This window comes from Chiloscyllium punctatum, chromosome 2 (assembly GCF_047496795.1).
Source record: "Chiloscyllium punctatum isolate Juve2018m chromosome 2, sChiPun1.3, whole genome shotgun sequence".
Classification (NCBI taxonomy): domain Eukaryota; kingdom Metazoa; phylum Chordata; class Chondrichthyes; order Orectolobiformes; family Hemiscylliidae; genus Chiloscyllium; species Chiloscyllium punctatum.
The window spans coordinates 17,129,131-17,151,549 of record NC_092740.1 but is presented as its reverse complement, the minus strand read 5'-3'; the positions used below and the strand labels follow the sequence as shown (position 1 = coordinate 17,151,549).

General features: G+C 44.6%; 1 protein-coding gene across 1 annotated transcript in view; it reads left to right on the top strand.

Annotated features, from left to right (window-relative positions):
- Window positions 1-22,177, top strand: part of LOC140494784 (probable ATP-dependent RNA helicase DDX60) — a 130,072-nt gene extending 107,895 nt beyond the window's left edge. Inside the window, exons 31-36 of the mRNA XM_072594382.1 lie at window positions 197-318; window positions 7,808-7,955; window positions 9,231-9,373; window positions 11,307-11,458; window positions 13,057-13,119; window positions 21,310-22,177. Of these exons, the coding sequence (XP_072450483.1) occupies window positions 197-318; window positions 7,808-7,955; window positions 9,231-9,373; window positions 11,307-11,458; window positions 13,057-13,119; window positions 21,310-21,415 (734 nt within the window). The 3' untranslated portion in view covers window positions 21,416-22,177. The remainder of the gene's footprint in view (window positions 1-196; window positions 319-7,807; window positions 7,956-9,230; window positions 9,374-11,306; window positions 11,459-13,056; window positions 13,120-21,309) is intronic.
- The last annotated feature ends 242 nt before the right edge of the window (window positions 22,178-22,419 follow it).

Below are 22,419 nucleotides of genomic sequence, written 5' to 3'. Positions count from 1 at the left end.
GTTGGGTCGAAGGGCCTGTTTCCACACTGTAAGTAATCTTAAAAAAAAATTTGTGTATATTTTCTTTCCATTTGATATTATCCTTCTTCACATTCTTAGTTGATCATGGTTGAGATGTCTCACTGATGATGTGACATACAGCCTGTGTTAATAGCAGCTTTCAACTTAAAAGATTACTATTTAATCCTATGAACAGATTCAAAACAGTTTTCAGAAAACGTGATGGAAATCTTAGTTCTCATATTGGCAAACCTATTTGGAAGAAGATATCTCCCACCCTGCTTAGAAAAAGAGAAGCTGACATTTGAACAGTCGAAGGTGAGTGGTGGGTGTAAGAATGTCGTTAACAGTCCGTGCATGCATTCCTCTGCCCCTCTCGTAAGTTAATTCTTTGACAGAAGGACCAGAAATTAAGGGAAGCTTGGCTGTTGGGTTAAGGGCTTCCATATCAGAGTGGCACCGTGGTTAGCACAGCCACCTCATAGCACCAGGGTCCTGGCTTCAATTCCCACCTCAGGTGTCTGTCTGGAGTTTGCACATTCTCCCCCCTGTCTGCGTGGGGATGCTCTGGCTTCCACCCACAGACCAAAGCTGTGCAGGTTAGGTGGATTGGCTATCAGAAATGCAGGGAGGAGAAAGTGAGGACTGAAGATGTTGGATTTGGAAATGCAGGGTTAAGAGGATGGGCTGGGGTGGTCTTTGAAGGGTCAGTGTGAACTCAATGGGCTAAATGGCCCCTTTTATGCACTGTAGTGATTCTAAACAAGGTACTCTTCAAACAACACTTTGCCACAGCCCTCATTTGGAAACTACGTGCCATGTCAATTTTAGAAATGCAAGTCATAGAGTCGGAGGCTGAGGGGTGACCTTATAGACGTTTACTAAATTATGAGGGGCATGGATAGGATAAATAGGCAAAGTTTTTTCCCTGGGGTTGGGGAGTCCAGGACTAGAGGGCATAGGTTTAGGGTAAGAGGAGAAAGATATAAAAGAGACCTAAGGGGCAACTTTTTCACACAGAGGGTGGTACGTGTATGGAATGAGCTGCCAGAGGGAGTGGTGGAGGCTGGTACAATTGCAACATTTAAGAGGCATTTGGATGGGTATATGAATAGGAAGGGTTTGGAGGGATATGGGCTGGGTGCTGGCAGGTGGGACTAGATTGGGTTGGGATATCTGGTTGGCATGGACGGGGTGGACCGAAGGGTCTGTTTCCATGATGTACATCTCTATGACTCTACGATTCTATATGGTCAAGCTGAACAGCTCTAAATTTGATTGAGAGCAGGTTATGCTCATTGTACATTGAATTGAAAAGTGGGATGCCTCCCAACTTCCAACTCCATTTTGATGTATCTCCTTGCCCTTCTCCCTACCTCTCTCTTATGCTTGATGGCTTGCCTTGTCTTGAACTGGCTTTGCATGTGAATTAATCATTTGGGAAACACAAGTGGTGGTTAATTAAAAAGAAAATGCAGTTTGGAAATGGGATAAAAGGAAGTTCAACTTGTGTAAGAGCACTTCTGGACATTGAAGAGAAAAAAATAAAAAAGAGAGAGACAATGAGTCAGGCTTCCAGAATTGAGGCAGTGGTAACATCACTAAACTAATGTTCCAGACCACCCAGATAATATTTGATAGGAGATGGGTTTGATACCAACCGTGGAAATGGTGAAATGTGACTTTTTTAAAAATTGAGATCTGAACCAAAAAGGCATTAAATGAGTTGGCTCTGGTGGGAGTTGATCGCCTAATGATACAATTGCTAGATTATTAAACCAGAGACCCAGATAACATTTCGAGACATGGGTTCAAATCTCATCATGGGATGAGGTGGGATGGTGGAATTTGGATCCAATAAAAACCTGTCTAATGATGACCATGAAACAGTTGTCAATTATTGGAAAGCCCCACCTGGTTTACTAATGTCCTTTCGGGAAGGACCCTGCTGTCCTAACCCGGTCTGACTGACATGTGACTGCACACCCACAGCTGCCAATGTGGTTGATTCTTTTTTTTAAGATTAGATTACTTACAGTGTGGAAACAGGCCCTTCGGCCCAACAAGTCCACACTGACCTGCAACCCAACCAGAGCCATTCCCCTACATTTTCCCCTGTCCCTAACACTACGGGCAATTTAGCATGACCAATTCACTTAACCTGTACATTTTTGGACTGTGGGAGGAAACCGGAGCAAACCCACATAGACACGGGGAGAATGTGCAAACTCCACACAGTCAATTGCCTGAGGCAGGAATTGAACCCAGGTCTCTAACCACTGTGCCACCGTGCCGTCCTAGCCACTGTGTCACCGTGCCAACTCTTAACTGCCCACTGGGCATTTGAAGAGGGCAATAAATGCTGCTCTAACCAGCCACGTTTATAACCTGCGATGAATTAAGAAAAAATTAGTTGGGATCCAATTCATCCCACCCCCTATCTCCCTACCTCTCCTTCATCTTTAGTGTTCTGCTAAATCCTTAAGGGGAAATTGGAATTATCAACTGGGAAATTGGGGACATTTACTGACAATGGTTAATAGATGGAGCAAGCACCATGGGTGACTTGGTGATGGGAGAAAGAAATTGGCTATGTGACAGCATTATGTCAGATTGGGATCTGAGGGCAAGTGGGAATGTAATGGGAACATCATTGCATGAGCAGTAATCCATCCCAGGTTAACATTAACATTGTGGGTTCAGTCCCGATGTTGCAGGTGGTGAAATTTGAATTCAACTTTTTTTAAAAGACTAGAATTACAAAGCTAAACCCAATGGTAGCCATGTAGAAACTCATTTCATCTGAGGGGGCAGGAGAGTGAAGAAATTGCAATTTGAAGGGTGTGTAGTGTAGTGGTAGTGTCCTTACCTCTGATCCAGGCGGCCTGGGTACAAGTCCCATCTGTTCTAAAGTGTGAAGTCACATCTTTGAACAGGATGATTCAGCAACCTGCCCCTGATGAGCAGTGTTTAATTGTTCCTGTTCAGTTATTCAATTTTGGTGGTGGGTTTTCAAATGAAAGCTTTGTTTTCTTGAAAGCAAAGAGCTGTGTTCCCCATCGTCGCTTTACCCGCCCACCCTAATTTTTCCTGGAGCTCTCCATTTGTTCTAGTTTGCTATCTGATAAACTGCCCAGTTGTCCTGACTCTCTATTTCATGTTAGGTGGTGTTTCTAATTATACAGGTCAATAGATCACACTCACTAACAAAAGCTTGTTTTCTTCTGATGCCTCATCAATTGCTTTTTGAAAATCCAACTCGACACCTCCTACTGGTCCCCTTTCGTCACCATGCTTGTTACACAGTTGAACAACAGCTGTTGATTCATCAAACATGATTTCCACTTCAGACAACCATGCTGACCTTTGCTTGATTGAACTATAATTCATTTTTTTTGGTGATCTGCTCCTTCACTGTAAATTCCAACATGCAGGTTCAGCAAGGCTTCAGAAAAGCAAATGCGATGTTGGCCTTGAATACAAAAGGGTTTGAGCTCAGGACATTGGAGAGACACCGTTTAAATGTAGATTAGAGTGGTGCTGGGAAAGCACAGCAGGTCAGGCAGCATCCAAGGAGCAGGAAAATTGACTTTTCAGGCAAAAAGCCCTTCATCAGGAATGATGTTGCCTGACCTGCTGTGCTTTTCCAGCACCACTCTAATCTAGTCTCTGATCTCCAGCATCTGCAGTCCTCACTTTTGCCACCATTTAAGTGTAGTTAACGCCATAAGAGGGAAGAGCGGAAGTAGACCATTCTGCCCATTGATTCTGTTTCACCAATCAATGAGATCTTGACTGACCTGATAATCATTTTCCTGCTATTTCCCCTTATCCTTGGTTGCATTTCTGATTAAAAATTCATCTGTCTCAGCCTTGAAGTCACTTACCTACCCAACATTGACAACCAACAGTGATAAAGAATTCCAAAGATTTGCTACCCTCCGAGAGAAAAGCCTGGCCCTAAATCCTGTCCACCATCTACAAGGCCCAAGTCAGGAGTGTGATGGAATGCTCCCTAATTGACTGGATGGGTGCAGCTCCAACAACACTCATGAAGCTTGACACCATCCAGGACAAAGCTGCCCACTTGATTGACACCACATGCACAAGCACCTACCATGATGTGGAATGGAACAAAACGTAATTCCTCCCCATCTCTGTTCTAACTGCTGGGCCCTTGGTCTGAGATTTCTCCCTCTTCTCAAGGGGAAACAACCTATCCACATCTATTCTGTCAAGCCCTTTAAGAATCTTGCATATTTCAATAAGGTCACCCACTCAATATTCTGAACTCCATTGAGTACAGACCCAACCTACTCAATGTCTCTAATAAGACAGTCCCTCCATACCTGGGATCAGCCGAGTGAACCTTGTGTGGACTGCCTCCAATTCCAGTACAATTTTCCTTAGGTAAGGAGACCTGAACTGTTCACAGTATTCCAATGTGGTCCAACTGGTGCTTTGTATAGTTTGAGCAAGATTTCCCTATTGATATAGTCCATTGCCTTTGAAAGGAAGGCTGACATTCCCCAGCTTTCCCTATTACCCGCTGACCAGGCGTGCTAATGTTTTGTCAATCATACATGACAGCTCCCAAACACCCCAGAGCAGGAGCTTTCTGCTGTCGTTCTCCACTTAATTTATAATCAGCTGCTTTATTTGACCTACTGAAGTGCATGACTTTACATTTTCCAACATTATATTCCACTTGTCAAGTTTTTACTCCACTTGCTTCTCCCTCTGTCGACTCTTTGTGTTGTCCTCACCATTTATCCTCCCAATTATTTTTGTGTCATCTGCAAATTTCAATATTGTATATTCACTTTCCTCATCCAAGTCATTAATATATATTGTCAATATTTGTGGTCCCAGCACCAATCCCTGCGGCACTCTACTGGTTAAAACCTTCTGAAATTGGCACCCTTGGATTAGATTAGATTACTTACAGTGTGGAAACAGGCCCTTCGGTCCACACCGCCCCGCCGAAGCGCAACCCACCCATACCCCTGCATTTACCCCTTACCTAACACTACGGGCAATTTAGCATGGCCAATTCACCTGACCTGCACATCTTTGGACTGTGGGAGGAAACCAGAGCACCCGGAGGAAACCCACACAGATACTGGGAGAATGTGCAAACTCCACACAGTAAGTCGCCTGAGGCGGGAATTGAACCCGGGTCTCTGGCGCTGTGAGGCAGCAGTGCTAACCACTGTGCCACCGTGCCGCCCAGTTAGCTCAACTCTCTGTTTCTAATCCTCTATCCATGCTAATATAGTACCTTGAGCATCATGGACACCTGTTTAAGTAGCCAAACGTGAGTTTCCTTACCAAATGCTTTCGGGTACTCAAAAATATTACATCTACTACCTCTTCTTTATCAATCTTGTTTGTTGCTTCCTCAAAAGAATTCTAGTAAATGCCGCAGGGTATGATTTCCTCTTTGTGAAGCCATTGCTAACTCTGCTTGATCATGTTGCATATTTCTAAATACTATTGCATCCTTTATAATAATCTCTAACATTTCCCAATAACAGATGTTAAGCAAACTGGCCTGTAGTTATCATTTTTAATCTCCTTCCCTTTTTGAATAAAGATGTTGTATTGACAGTTTTCCAATCCTCTGAAATTTTTACCAGAATCTAAGAATACTTGGTAAATTAATACCATCCCACAATGATCTCTGTAGCTACTCCATTTAAAATCCAAGAGTGCATTCCATCAGGTCCAGGTGGTTTATCGGTCTTTAGCCTCATTAGTTTCTCTGGTACGTTTTCTCTAGTGATAGTCATTGCATTTATTTACTCCTGTTTATGCTCCCTGATTATTAAGATCTTTTGGAGTGTTATTAGTACCTTCTCGAGTGCAAAATATTTATTCATTTTGTCTGACATTCCTGGTTCCCCATTTATATTTCCCCAGCATTATTCTCTAAGAGCCCAATGTTTACTTTGGCTTCTCTCTTTGTAATTTAAGGAGCTCTTGCTATCTGTATAATGCTAGCTCATCCTGTTTACCAGCAATCTTGGACACATTGTACGTAATTTCTATTTGATACTTTCTTTAAGTTCCCTCATTAACCATAATTACATTATTCCCTTCATGGTACCATTCTTTCTCAGTGGGACACAACTTTGCTATGAGCCATGAACTATTTTCTTAAATACATGCCATTGTTCCTCAATGGTTTTTGTTCCTAATATCCTTGTTCAGTTCTCTCCAATTAGCTGTGCTCCCATTCCATTCTCATTACCCTTATTTAAGTTTAACACAATTGCTTCTGACCCACATTTCTCCCGCTCCAGTAATATCCATTGCAGGTCTCAATCCTGAAGAAATATCATTCCTCTCTCAAACTTTCCAATCTTTTCTCCAGGTAGGGGAGTGCAAAAGTAGAGGTCATAGGTTTAAGGTGAGAGGGGAAAGATTTAAAAAGGACCGAAAGAGTACCTTTTTCACGCAGAGAGTGGTGCGTGTATGGAATGAGCTGCCAGAGGGAGTGGTGGAGGCTGGTACAATTACAACATGTAACGGCATCTGGATGTATATGAATTAGAAGGGTTTAGAGGGATATGGGCCAAACGCTAGCAAATGGGACTAAATTAAAGTAGGATATGTGGTCATCATGGATGAGTTGGATGAAGAGTCTGTTTCCATGCGGTACAGCTCTCTGACTCTATGATGCTTCCCATGATGCTGAGACTTTTTTTCAACAAGTTCTTTCTGAGTTTGATGGCATGAAGCTTTCATAATTACGATGCCTAAAATTGTTCTGTTCTGGCAACTTGAATATTTACATTCAGATTCTTCCATCTTGGAAGCTCCATACAGTAGATATTACTTTTTCTGAAGTGACTTATTTTACTGAAATGAACTGAAAATGTAGTCCTATTGCCAAGAGAAAGGTTATTCTCATCGAAGTGAATTCTGAGTTCTTAGTAACAAAATATTTTGAATTTTCTTTTCTGAAGTCAAAAATAAACTCTGCCTGTCATAAACGCAACACACTAATGCAGTCAGATACTATCTTGGAGCAATTATTGTTTTTGTCACTGTTCCAAATGGAATTTCTGACCTTTGAAAATAAAACCTACAGAACATACCCACACCCATTTGTCTCTATGTTAAAGTCCAATTTGCAAAATGTAGAATATATTATGCATGGTGAACACCTCCCCCGAAGAAAAAGGGGAGGCAGTGGATTAGTGGCATTATTGCTGGACTATTCATCCACAGACCCAGGTAATGTCCTGGGGCCCTGGGTTCAAATCCTGCCATGGCAGATAGTGAAATTAGAGTTCAATAAATATCTGGAATTAAGGAGTCTAATGATGACCATGAACTCATTGTCAAGTGTTGGAAGAAACCATCTGGGTCACCAATGTACTTTAGGGAAGGAAGTTGCCATCCTTACCTGGTCTGGCCTACATGTGGCTCCAGACCCACAGCAATGTGATTGACACTTAACTGGCCTCTGGGTAATTAGGGACGGGCAATAAATGCTGACCCAGCCAGTGATGCCCTCATCCCGTGAATGAATAAATAATGAATAGGTATGTTTAAGGGTCATTTTCATTTCCTATCAAGATATTCTTTCTAACACTGAGGTGCATTGGTTGTCAGGGAATACTTCAAACGGTCACAGTGAATGACAGAATTGCCATTAACCCGAATTGTGAAGACCCTGCATTGGCTCAATTATGTACCTTACTGCTTTAAAATTTCTGTAAGCTTGCAAGTGAGGGGAAATGGATATCTTTCTTTGATTCTGATTATAGACAGTATCTCATTGAACTTATATTTTTAGGTATTTCTTGATGATCTTCCTGATGAGTTTGCAGCCTCAGTTGAAGAATACAACAAGACAGCACGTCAGGTCTTTGGGAATTTCCTGCTCTCTGTTTCCAATCAGTGCAGGTTGGAAGATGAATACAAGCTTCCTCTCTCAGGCACATGTAAGTATTTATTAACACCAGAACTGGTTCATTCTATGCAGTTCAGGCGCAGGCTTTTGTTATACTGATTAGTTAAGATCATACAGTGCAGATAAAGGCCATTCAGCCCTGCGAGTCAATACCGATCCTCTGAAGGACAGCCCACCCAGACCCATCCTATCCCTGTAACCCTGCATCCCCCATGGCTAATCTACCCAGCCTGCACATCCCTGAACATTACGGGTAATTTAGCACGGCCAATTCACCTGACCTGCACGTCTTTAGACTGTGGGAGGAAACCGGAGCACCCGGAGGAAACCCACACAGACACGGGGAGAATGTGCAAACTCCACACAGAGAGTCACCCGAGTGTGGAACTCGGGGCCAGGCGCTGGGAGGCAGCAGTGCTAACCACTGAGCCACTGTGCTGTCCCAATGTAGTGATGAATCTTGAATTTGATGTTCCAGCTTCAGTGATGATTTGGAGGTGCCGGTGTAGGACTGGGGTGTACAAAGTCAAACATCACACAACACCAGGTTATAGTCCAACAGGTTTAATTGGGAGCACTAGCTTTCGGAGCGACGCTCCTTCATCAGGTAGCTGTGGAAGACATCATTGTAAGACACAGAATTTATAGCAAAACTATAACACTGTAAACTTTTGCTATAAATTCTGTGTCTTACAGTTGTGTCCGCCACCACCACCCGATGAAGGAGCAGTGCTCCGAAAGCTAGTGATTCCAATTAAACCTGTTAGACTATAACCTGGTGTTGTGTGATTTTTAACTCAGCTTCAGTGACCCATTGTGCAACACCTCTGTGGTATATCCCGTCTCTTGCTTGTGCAGTGGTGAGAGCATGAGGTGGTGAGAAGTACGTTCACTGCCTACACTACCAGCTGCCTTGACTATTATATCATTGAGCCAAGCTGACTATGCTCAATCATATCACATTTTCCTAAATGCTCTGCTACTACATCCTTGACAATAGACTCCAACGTTTTCCCACTGATGATTATTAAGCAATTGTCCTATAGTAACTTGTTTTTTCCTCTTAGGGTCAAAGGTTATGAGGCGAAAGTGAGAACAGGGTATTGAGTTTTGCGATCAGTCTTGATTGTATTGCATAGTGAAACTGGCTCAAAGAGCCTACTCCTGTTTCCTATGTTTGAGAATAGAATATCTTTTATTACACCTTCCTTGTAGCTATGTCCTGGCTCATTGAGTAATCCAGTTATGTATTTGTTTATAATTGCTGGTGAATTTCTGAAACCAATATTCATGTTTTTTGGTCCAGCGTTTATGGGTCCCAAGTTACCTGAAGCCAGTGTCATCACTAAGAAGTTGGCCAAAACAGTGAATTGTTCTGCAGTGTCACCATTCGTCTGTTTATCTGGACACACTGACCTTAACCTATTCGTACAGAATGATATCAATCCAGTAAGTATATTTATGGACCTAATAGCTACATTACCAGGGGCAGAAATTGAGAAGTGAGAAACTCCCAAGGAATGATTGCAGAGCTCGTTGTAAGACCTGGAACCGAGGCACTGTACCAAACACCTCCCTCTGTGCCTGTTTAGACTCAATGAGATACTGTACCTCTACATTAGTAAGTCGGAACGATAACTGTCAGATCAGAATTCACTGTACCCAAGACCAGAATAGATGTTACCTCGGGTTAGCAGGAAACATCTCACCTGAGTCAGAAGGTTATTGGTTCAATGCCAGCTCCCGGAGTTGGGACATTGGTCATATTCAATGCAAAGCAGGCTAGAGGGGCTGAGTGGCCTTCTGTTTTTCCTTCTGGATAGCACACACTGCTGTTACTGAGTGTTGGTAGCAGAAGGAGTGGATGTTTGTGGATCTGGTGCCAATCAAGCGGGCTGCTTTGTCCTGGATGGTGTCAAGCTTCTTGAGTGTTGTTGGAGCTGCACCCCCATCCAGGCGAGTGGATAGTATTCCAACACACTCCTGGCTTGTGCCTTGCAGCTGGTGGGCAGGCTTTGGGGAGTCAGGAGAGGGTTTACTCACCATAATATCCCTAGTCCCTGACCTCCTATTGTAGCCATTGTGTTTATATGGCAAGTCCATGTGGGTTTCTGGTCAATGATAACTCCCAGGATATTGACAGTGAGGGATTCAGTGATGACAACACCATTGAATGTCAAAGGGCCGTGGTTTGATTGTCTCTCACTGGAGATGGTCATTGGCATTTGTGTGGCACAAATGTTACTTGACACTGTTCCATCCAAGCCTGGATATTGTCCAGATCTTGCTGCACAGGGACATGGACAGCTTCCGTATCTGAGCAATCATTGGCAAATGTCCCTTATTTCTGACTTTATGATGGAGGGTAGGTCATTGATGAAGCAGCTGGGCCTAGACCATTTCCTTGAGGAAATGTGTACTAGATGCACTGCATAAATTCACCAAAGATCCTCAGACAGCACCTTCCAAACTCATGACCACTTCCATCTAGAAGGACAAGGGCAGCAGATACATGGGAACACCACCCCCTGCAAGTTCCCCTCCAAGCCATTCACTATCCTGACTTGGAAATATATTGCTGTTCCTACGCTCTTGCTGGGTCAAAGTCCGAGAGTTCTCTCCCTAAGGACATTGTCGGTGTACCCAAAGCAGGTGGACTATAGCAATTTGCATAGGCAACTCATCACCGCCTTCTGAAGGAGGAACCTAGGGACGGGCAATAAATACTGGCCCAGCCAGCGACACCCACATCCCGCAAATGAATAAATAAAAAAAAACTCCTGCAGGCAGATCATGGAGTGGAGATGACTGACCTTTAGTAACCATGACCATCTTCCAATATGTCAGGTATAACTCCAACCAGCAGAGATTTTGGCCCCGATACCCATTGGCTCCAGTATTAGGAAGGTTCCTTGATGCTGCACTCAGTTGAATGCAGCCTTGATGTCAAGTTTTGTCACTGTCACCTCACCGTTGGAATTCAGCTCTTTTGCCCACATTTGGTACTTCCCCAATCCTAAAACTTCTGAGTTGCAGCCTGGCCTCTTTGCCTTGCCCCTGAGCTAACTTACCCCTGCTTCACTGAACCGGCCTTAAGTTTGATCAGCACCCGGGTCCCCGATCCCCATGGAAACCGCTGCATGAATACCGAGTACGGCCTGGGCTGCGTGTAGCCATAGCGAGTCATGGGGTGCACATGTGTTTATTTCTCCTGATGCGTAGCTGTGCACCCACACACAGAGAACATTGGTAAGCGGGTATTGCCTGGGGAAAGATCCCACAGTATCTCCCTTACACACTGCAGCTCTCTAATGTGTAACAGCCACCCGGGGCATCATACCTCACATTGTATCAACGTGGATGCACTTTCTGCCACCTCCAGATAATTTTCCGCACGCTTGGAATTCATACAAACAACGTTCCTGTTCTGCAACTGAAGTGCTTTGACAAACAAGGCAGGAGAATGCACCTGAATGCCTACGCCCTTGACTTCTACAAGCATGGCTGTTTAGATGCTTTACACACCGATAATGGGTGAGTAATGATTGTCTATTTATGTATTATATAGAATGAGGAACCAAATGAAGTGATGTATGAATGTTTTAGTGAGGAACACGTTCACAGTGGCAGCTTGATAAGCCTGTAATATGTCAGAGAACTGGGTCTGGCTATGGTGTCGGAACTGGCTGTCTCTCCTGTATCAGCAGCCAGCAGAGTTCTTACACCTTGAAAACTGTAGTGTGACTATTTAAGTCACATAGAATTCAAATCAACATATCACCCGGTATTCGTCGGCTATATGGGGGAGGCAGTGGTCTAGTGGGACTATTGCTCAATGTATTAATCCATAAACTCAGCAAATATTCTGGAGACCTGTGTTCAAATCCTGCTACGGCAGGTGAATGGAATCTGGAATGATTAGAAGTCTGGAATTGAAAGTCTAATAATGTTGATTGTTTGGAAAAGCCTATCTGGGTCCCCTAATTTCCCTGAGGGAAGGAAATCTGCCATCCTTACCTGCGCTCTGGCCTACATATGAATCCAGACCCCGAGCAATGTGGTTGACTCTTAACTGCCCTCTGGACAATGAGGCATAGGCAATAAATTATGGCCTAGCAAGAGTTTCCCACATCCCATGACCATATAAAAAGAAAATCCTGATGTTGGATACCTTAATCAATGCAAATTGTACATGTCTATCACTGTCCTGCTTCAGTACCTCTGTTGCTAAAACCTCTCCTCCATGCCTTTCCTAACTCATTGACTGATTTGTCCAATAGTCTCCTGGTTAGCCTTCCATCTTCCATGAAATTGAACTTACCCAGAACTCTTCTGCCCTTATCTTAACCTGCACCAGTCTCCTTCCCCAATCGTAAAGGTAACCCTGATGAGGAGAGGAAGCCCATGAAGTTTGCAAGTGACACACACACACACACACACACACACACACACACTGATCTGACCTGTTTCTATTCCTCAGCACAGTGCTCAAAACAAGTATCGCTGTTTCCTGTCATCCTCCTAGGCTGCTCCCTCATTAGAGATGGGGATGACCAGCAGTGAGTTTAACCTGAGGGTCACCACACCTCAGGCAAGGGGGCAAAGGTGAGAAGGTGTGACCTTCATGATGACCTTGGCTATTGTGGGAATTGAACTTACACTGTTGGCATCACTCCACAGGCAGCCAACTGAGCTAACCAACAGCCATTGCCTCTATACTTGCTGGCCTGCACTTGCTCACAATCCGGCCAAGAGTCCCTTCCTTATTTTCCAATTGCCCCATAGCCTTGTTGTTCTTTAACCAACTCTACAATTTGCTGAGGCCCTAATTCCCACATCCTGTACATTGCTGGTCTTAATAACCACCATTGATCCCATTCCTTCAGTTGTCAAAGGTCTAACCTCTGAGATCCACATCCTCCACTCACCTCTCTCCATCTCTTTCTATCTTGACTTACCTTCTTTAAGACACACTTCACTCTTCACTGGCTGTTAGACCTAATATGTCCTGATGTGTCCAAAATTCTTTTTGATGATAACTCCTATTGTATGGAACACACTGTACAAATATAAGTTCTTATCATTTTTAACAACTGTAATGTAATATTGTTATTCCCTTTTCAATCCATCAGGTTAAATCGAGGAGAGGCCTTCAATCTGATCAAAGATTTCTTGCTGGTTATTGCTTCAATCAGGTAAAACATCTTCATTCTTCCAAAACATTTCCATTTAGAAAGATTCCTTCTGTTATTTAATTCATAGTTAATTTAACTTTGTTTTACTTTAAATATATTTAATGGATGATTAACAGAATTGAAAGTAGGCATGTAGGAAGGAACAGGATTATAAGGCACAGCAACAGAGGAGGTTAAACATTCCTTAAGACTGTCTTGCTAGACAATTAGATCATGGTTTATAGAATCACACAGAATCATACAGGACAGAAGAGGCCCATCGGCCCATCTAATCTACATTAATCCTGCTTTCCCATACCAGGCCCAAAGCCTTGCATGCTATGACATTACGTGTGCTCATCCAAATAATTTTTAAAGGCTGTGAGGTTTCCTGCCTCGAGAAGGAATGATAATGTAATGTTGTCTTCTCCACCTTCTGATGCTGCCTGGCTCACTGTGTTCTTCCAGCCTCCTGTCTGTCAACTTTGGATTCCAGCACCTGCAGTCTTTTTGCCTTCAACTACCCTCCCAGGTAGTGCTTTCCAGACCCCCATCACCCTCTGGGTGAAACTTCTTTCTATCCAATCCCCTCTAAACCTCTTGCTTTTCACCTTAAATTTATGTCTGCTTGTTATTGACCCTTTGACTAAAGGGAACCCACCCTGACTAAACCCCTCATAGCCTCATACACCTCCAACATGTTCCCTCTCAACCTTCTCTACTCCAAAGAAAACAACCTGACCTTATCCAGCCTCTATCTCTCCATCTCTTAAATAGACAATAGGTGCAGGAGTAGGCCATTTGGCCCTTCGAACCTGCACCACCATTCATTATGACATGGCTGATCATCCACAATCAGTATCCTGTTCCTGCCTTATCCACATAACCCTTGATTCCACTATCTCTAAGAGCTCTATCCACCTCTTTCTTGAAAGTATCCAGAGACTGGGCCTCCACTGCCTTCTGGGGCACAGCATTCCCACACACCCACCACTCTCTGGGTGAAGAAGTTTCTCCTCATCTCTGTCCTAAATGGCCTACCCCTTATTTTTAAGCTGTGTCCTCTGGTTCTGGACTCACCCATCAGCGGAAACATGTTTCCTGCCTCCAGAGTGTCCAATCCTTTAATAATCTTATACGTCTCAATCAGATCCCCCCTCCGCCTTCTAAACTCATGGGTATTCAAGCCCAGTCGCTCCAATCTTTCAACAGATGATAGTCCCACCATTCCGGGAATTGACCTCGTGAACCTACGCTGCACTCCCTCAATAGCCAGAATGTCCTTCCTCAAATTTGGAGACCAAAACTGCTGACAATACTCCAAGTGCGGTCTCACCAGGGTCCTGTACGGCTGCAGAAGGACCTCTTTGTTTCTATACTCAATCCCACTTGTTATGAAGGCCAGCATGCTATTACCTTTCTTCACTGCCTGCTGTATCTGCATGCTTGCCTTCATTGACTGATGTACAAGAACACCTAGATCTTGTTGTACTGCCCCTTTACCTAACTTGAGTCTTTTTAGATAGATGCCTTCCTGTTCTTGCCACCAAAGTGGATAACCACACATTTATCCACATTAAACTGCATCTGCCATGTATCCGTCCACTCACCTATCCTGTCCAAGTCACCCTGTATTCTCATAACAGCCTCCTCACATTTCACCCTAACCCCACAGCTTTGTGTCATCAGCGAATTTGCTAATATTACTTTTAATGCCTTCATCTATATCATTAATGTATATTCTGAACAGCTGTGGTTCCAGTACCGAACCTTGTGGTACCATTCCGAAAGGGACTCTTTGCTTCCTGTCAGCCAGCCAATTTTCAGTCAGTATTTTGCCCCCAATACCATGTGCCCTAACTTTGCTCTCTAATCTCCTACGTGGGACCTTATCAAAGGCTTTCTGAAAGTCCAAGTACACTACATCTACTGACTCTTCCCTGTCCATCTTCATAGTCACATCTTCAAAAAATTCCAGAAGATTAGTCAAGCACGATTTCCCCTCCGTAAATCTATGCTGACTCTGAACTATTCTGTTACTGCAATCCAAATGAGTCGTAATTTCATGTTTTACAATTGACTCCAGCATCTTTCCCACCACTGACATCAGGCTAACCCGTCTATAATTCCCTGTTTTCTCTCTCCCTCCTTTCTTGAAAAGTGGGACAACATCAGCCACCCTCCAATCCGCAGGAACTGATCCTGAATCAATAGAACATTGGAAAATGATCACCAGTGTGTCACGATTTCTAGAGCCACCTCCTTAAGTACCCTGGGATGCAGATCATCAGGCCCCGGGGACTTATCAGCCTTCAGGCCTAATAGTCTCTCCACACCATTTCCTGCCTAATATAAATTCCCTTCAGTTCATCCATTACCCTAAGCCCTTCAGCCACTGTTACATCTGGGAGATTGCTTGTTTCTTCCCTAGTGAAGACAGATCCAAAGTACCTATTCAACTTTTCTGCCATTTCCTTGTTCCCCAGAATAAATTCACCTGCTTCTGTCTTCAAGGGCCCAATCTTAGTCTTAACCATTTTTTCTTTTCACATACCTAAAAACGCTTTTACTATTCTCCTTTCTAATTTTGGCCAATTTGCCTTCGTACCTCATTTTTTCTCCGTGTATTGCCTTTTTAGTTACCCTCTGTTGCTCTTTAAAAGTTTCCCCGTCCTCCAGCTTCCCGTTCATCTTTGTTATGTTATACTTCCTTCTTTTTTATCTTTATGCAGTCCTTAACTTCTCCTGTCAGCCACGGCTGCCCCTGCCTCCCCTGAGGATCTTTCTTCCTCTTTGGAATGAACTGATCCTGCACCTTCTGCATTATACCCAGAAATACCTGCCTTTGTTGTTCCACTACCATCCCTGCTAGGGTATTGAACCATTGAATCAGCTTCGTAGCTTCCTTTGTTCAACTGCAATACTGACACTCCCGATTCTCCCTTCTCCCTCTCAAATTGTAGACGAAAACTTATCATGTTATGGTCACTACCTCCTAATGCCTCCTTTCCTTTGAGGTCCCAGGCAACATCCTGGTGATTCTCCTCTGCACACCCTCCCAGTTTATCTGATTCTAAACTCCCCCACTTCCCCTGGTTCCACTTCACTCAATACCTCTGTCATTGAGCACAGCCAAGGCTAAGCCTGATGGATTCTTCAAAACTAAGGGATTTGAGGAAACGAGGAAGCGGGGAGGAAGGAAAGGTCAGGTAGAAGATCAGCCAGAATCACACTGAACACTGTGGTTACAAGAACAGGCCAGTGGTGAGGAATCCTGCATCAAAGGACTCAGCTCCTGACTCCGCAAAACCATCCACAAGTCAGGAGTGTGGCATTATTGCTAAAGGAATAGAGTATAAAAGTAGGGAAGTGTTGCAACTGTCTAAGGCTACGTCTGGAATACCTTGTATAGTTTTCTCCCTCTTGCTTGAAGGAGGATGTGATTGTATTGGAGGCAGTTCAGAGAATGCTCACTTAATTCATTCCAGAGATGAAAGGCTTGTCTTATGTAAAACGATCGAGTAGTTTAGGCCTAATACTTGCTCGAGTTTAGAAGGATGAGAGGAGATCTAACCGAGGCAGATAGGATAGTAAAGAAGATTGATATAGTAGATGTAGAGCAGGTGTTCTCCCATAGGCAACCTAGAACGAGAGTTCATAGGCTGAGGAAAAGGGGGTGACAGAACTAGGACAGATGAGAAGAACTTACTTCTCTTGAAGGGTTGTGAATCTATGGAATTCAGGACCCTAGATTGTGATGGATGCTGGGATGCGGAATTAACTTAAGGAGGAGATTAGGAATGAGTTATGGAGAATGGAATGAGTTGAGAGCCAGATGAGATCAGCCTTGGTTGTGTAAGATGGCGGAACAGGCTCAAAGGGCTGAATGACTTACTCTTGTTGATGATCTTACGTCCCCCATTTGCCTGGATCCACCATCCAGGACACTCGATTGATGCCTCATCCATTACCTTGAATCTTCACTCCCTCCCACCATGGTGTACTTTTAGCAGTGGTGCGTTCCATTGACAATTATAGAATCCCTACAGTGTGGAAAAAGGTCCTTCGGTCCACACCGACCCCCCGAAGAGTAACCCACCCAGACTCATTCCCCTACCCTATTACTCTATATTTGCCCCTGACTAATGCACCTAACCTACATATCCCTAAAGCTTATGGGCAATTTAGCAAGGCCAATTCACTTAACCTGCACATTTTTGGACTCTGAGTGGAAATGGGAGCACCCGGAGGAAACCCACGCAGACACGGGGAGAATGTGCAAACTCCACACAGCCAGTCGCCCGAGGCTGGAATTGAACCCAGGTCCCTGGCGCTGTGAGGCAGCAGTACTAACCACTGAGCCAGCCCAAGGTGCAAACCAAAACTCTTTTGTCAGTACCTCCCAAACCCAAGACCTCTGCCACCTGGAATCAGGGATCCTGTCTTAGAGCCTGCAGGCCTTATATGCAAAATGTTTTATATGGCCCAACGTGTGCCATCTCTCAACAGACTGGCACAGCCCAGCTTCCATATTTCCATTCTGCCAAGCCAGGGTTGGGCTGCAGTGGGACCTGGCGTAGTGCAAATGGACGATCAGTATGGTGTGGAGGTGGAAATGGCCGCCTCATCCCTGGACTGAAGAATGGCTCCAATCCTCCTCTCCTATTGGAGATCTTCACAAATGCTGCATCTTAACGCAGAACCACGGAAATGATACACCACAGTGGGAGGCCATTCGGCCCACCTTGACTATGCCAACCCAAAGATACCAAGATGCCCTTTCCAATCCCATCTCCCTGCACACGGGCCATAGCCCTGCAGCTTAAAGTGTGGATCCAGTTAATTTTAAAAGAGTTTAGGATCTCTGCGTCCCCCAGCAAATTCTAAATACCCACCATCTGCTGCGTAAAAATATTTTTTTTTCACCTCCCCTCCAATGTTTCTGCCACATAGCCTGAAACCTCTGGTTTTTGAACTCCCTGCCAACAGGAAACAGGTTCCTCCATCCCTCGCAATTCTGTATAGCTCAATCATGTCCTCCCTCAGCCTGCTGTGTCCCAAGGGAAACAGCCCCAACCTCTCCAACCCCTCCCTATCTCTACACGTCTCTTGTGGCTTCCGGTTAAACTTTGTCCTGTGAGTACTCAGTGTCATTGCTGGTGAATGCACTGTTATGTAATGAACAAAATGGAACAGTGAGCTCCCAACACCTTGTGTTATCAATTTCTCAGACTATCTCAGAAATCGCAATCATTCAGAGAGCATAAAACTTTTGACCAGGCAGATGTTTTTCTATTTTTTTCACCTTCTGTAAAATGAAGAGTTAAACAGTATCTATGAATAAAACTATTTTAAATATGGTCATATGAACCGGAGGAGGAAAAGAAATTGAAGTACATAAAATGTTAGTAAACTGATTTCAAATTGATGGGCATCCGAATACTGAATGGCCTGCACAGAGGAGATGTTGGGAAGATGTTTCCATTGGTAGGAGAGACTAGGACCTGAGGGCACAGTCTTAGAGTAAAGGGAAGGCCCTTTTGAACGGAGATAAGGAGAAACTTCTTCAGCCAGAGAGTGGGGAATCTATGGAATTCATCACCACAGAAGGCTGTGGAGGCCCGGTCATTATTTATATTTAGATTAGATTCCCTACAGTGTGGAAATAGCCCCTTCGGCCCAACCAGTCCACAATGACCCTCCAAAGAGTAACCCACCCAGACCTACTTCCCTCCAACTAATGCCACTAACGCTATGGGGCAATTTAACCAGGCTAATTCACCTGACCTGCACATCTTTGGACTGTGGGAGGAAACTGGAACAAACCCACGCAGACACAGAGAGAATGTGCAAACTCCGCACAGACAGTTGCCCAAGGCTGGAATCGAACCTGGGACCCTGGTGCTGTGAGGCAGCAGTGCTAACCACTGAGCCACCATGCTGCCCATTTAAGATGGAGATAGAGGGGCTCTTGGGTATCAAGGGGATCAAGAGTTATGGGGAAGAAAGAGGGAGAATGGGGTTGAGAAACCTGTTGGCCATGATTGAGTGGCAGAGCAGACTTGATGGGCTGAACGGTCTAGTTTCTGCGCTTATGTCTTATATTCTTATGGACATTAAACATTAGTGAGTATCTTCATAGTTTTTACAATTATGTGAGGTTTTCTGAAATATATCCTTGCGGCCTGTGGGGTGGCGTGGTTTGGCACATGAGATCAGGTTAGGTACCTCTCACCTTAAAGGACAGGGACAAGCAGATCCCAGATACTTGGGAGCACTACCCACTGCACATTCCCCTCCAAGTCCCTCACCAGCCTGCCTTGGAAATTTCATTTCTCAATTGTTGAAGGTCTGAGGGTGTCACTGGAGATAGACCAGCATTTATTGCTCCCTCCTAATTGCCCTGAGGCCAGTTAAGGGTCAACCACGATGATTGCTTCCCTAAAGGACATTAGTGAACCTGATGGGTTTTTCTAACAATCGGCAGTGATTACCATTAGCCTAGCTTCCTACCATGACAAATAGGAACGGGAGTAGACCATTCGGCCCCTCAAGCCCGCTCCGACATTCAAGAGGGTCATGGCTGATCTGACACTCCTCACAAGCACCTCCCTACCCTTTCCCAGTAACCCTTGATTTTCTGACTGATCAAGGACCTATCTATCTCCTGGAATTGCCTCCCAATGGGCAGTGTGCACATGGACTGTAGCGGTTCAAGAAGGCAGCTCACCCCCACCATCTCAAGGGAGAGGTAATAAATGCTGAGTCATGTTGCCCATATCCCATGAGTGAATAAACAAAATCTCAGCTTTAAATATACATGAGGACTCTGCCCTCACCAGCCCCCTCTGTGGCAATGAATTCCAAAGTCTCATAATCCTCTAAGAGGGAAAAATTCTTCCTCATGTCAGTCTTAAATTGGTGCTCCTTAATTCCAAGAGTATTCCCTCTGGACCTACTCTCACTCATGGTGGGAACTATCCTTTCAGCATTTACCCTATCAAGCTCCTTAAGAATCCTATATGTTGCAATGTGATGGCCTCTTTTATCGTGGTGACTCAGTGTTTAGCACTGCTGCCTCACAGTGCCTGGGGCCTGGGTTCAATTCCAGCCTCACGTGACTGTCTATGTGGATCTTGCAAATTTTTTCTATGTTTGCTCTCACGCTCCAAAGGTGTGCAGGTTAGGTAGATTGGCTATGCTAAATTTCCCTGCAGTGACCAGAGATGTGCAAGCCAGGTGGAAGAGTTGGGTTAAAGAGATTGGGTGAGATGTTCTTGGAAGGGTCAGTGTGGACTCGATGGGCTGAATGGCCTGCTTCCACATTGTAGGGATTCTATTCGATGGTGCTTCTGAGCTCCAGAAAGGAGAGTTGCAGCTGTTTAACATTTGCTCATAGGACAATCCCTCCATATCAAAGATCATCCTCTTCCAGACTTTTATTGAATTCAAACTTGACCACCTGGCATTGTAGGATTTGAACCCATTTTCCCAGAGCATCATCACCTTGGGTCCTATCGGCTCACAACTCCAGTGACGTTACCATTGCACCACCACCTCTGACTGAATCGTCTATAACTGTTGGCTCACTGACAAAATTCTGGAGCTCGCTTCCAGACAGCCCTTACACCTCAAGGACCCACAATGGTTCAAGTAGGCAGCTCACTATTACCTTCTCTGGGGCAATTAGGGATAGGCAGAAAAGGTTGGCGTAGCCAGTGGTGCCCACATCCCATGAAAAAATTTGAAAATAAACAAGTTTGAGTGGCTGATGACTATATCCTGCCCTTATACATTACATTCTTATAACTCTATATTGATGTCAAGGGTGGCACAGTGGCTAAGTGGTTAGCACTGCTGCCTCACAGCACCAGGGACCCAGGTTTGACTCCAGCCTCGGGTGACTGTCTGTGTGGAGTTTGCATGCTCTCCCTGTATCTGCGTGGGTTTCCTCACACAGTCACAAAGATGTCTAGGCTAGATGAAATGGCCACGTTAAATTACCCCAGAGTGTGCCGGCTGGATGGGTTAGCCATGGGGAATGCAGAGTTACAGGGATAGGGTGGGATGCTCTTTGGAGGGTTTGTATGGACTTACCCAGGCTGGATGACCTGCTTCCACACTGTATGGATGCTATGATTCCATTCTATGAAGTAACTCCTGGTGTAGCCATTGGTGCCTTTTAGTCACAAGGGTGTTCTGTTTTGGCAGCACCTCTCTCGAAGACCTGTGCCACAATGAAAGTGACCCTGTCGTAATGGCATTCCAGCAACTACACAGAAGCTACCAAAGCAAGTTCGAGGCCGTTTGGAGCTAATATCCCTGACGTCGGAAGGTTTGGCCTCAGCAACGATGAGCACGTGCTCAGGATTTCGACTCTGCTGTTAGGAGAGAAAGTGAAACGTGCTTCAGAACTCAGCTCTTGAATCTTCGCAGCTGAGGCCCTGATGATTTATGTTTTTAATCAACTGAAGCGAAAATGAATGCTTAATGTGTTTTATACTGCTGCCATAAATCCAAAAGCACAAGCATCTTGTTCCATGAATGCCCCAGGGAACTCTCATGAGGACCTGATGGCAATCACATGTCTTCTCTGAATTCACTCATGTCAATGTTGGTGATTAATCTTGTAGTTGGGTGGGGGTGATACATTTTGGGAGGACGGGTAAGGCAAGGGAGTTATGTGTTGCATGGGAGATGGTACAGAGAGCCAGAGAGAACTTGGAATACATGACCACAGATCCTTGAACGCTCAAGGACAGCTGGATAAGGTGGTGAAATTGGCAGATAGGATACTCGCCTTTATTATTCCTGATGAAGGGCTTTTGCCCAAAACGTCGATTTCGAAGCTCCTTGGATGCTGCCTGAACTGCTGTGCTCTTCCAGCACCACTATTCCAGAATCTGGTTTCCAGCATCTGCAGTCATTGTTTTTACTCGCCTTTATTAGTCCAGACACTAAGTATAGGAGCAGGGGGATTACAAATTGTATAAGACACTAGTTAGACACACATGGAATTATTAATCAGAGTGGTGCTGGAAAAGTACAGCAGGTCAGGCAGCATCCGAGGAGCAGGAAAATCGACGTTTCGGGGAAAAGCCCATTCCTGATGAAGGGCTTGATTTTCCTGCTCCTCAGATGCTGCCTGACCTGCTGTGCTTTTCCAGCACCACTCTAATCTTGACTCTAATCTCCAGCATCTGCAGTACCCACTTCTGCAGAGATGGAGTACTGTGGGCAGTTTTAGCGACCAAACTACAGGTAGGGTGTGATTGCACTGGATGGACTTCAGGGGCGATATCTCTGAGAAAGGGTCACTGG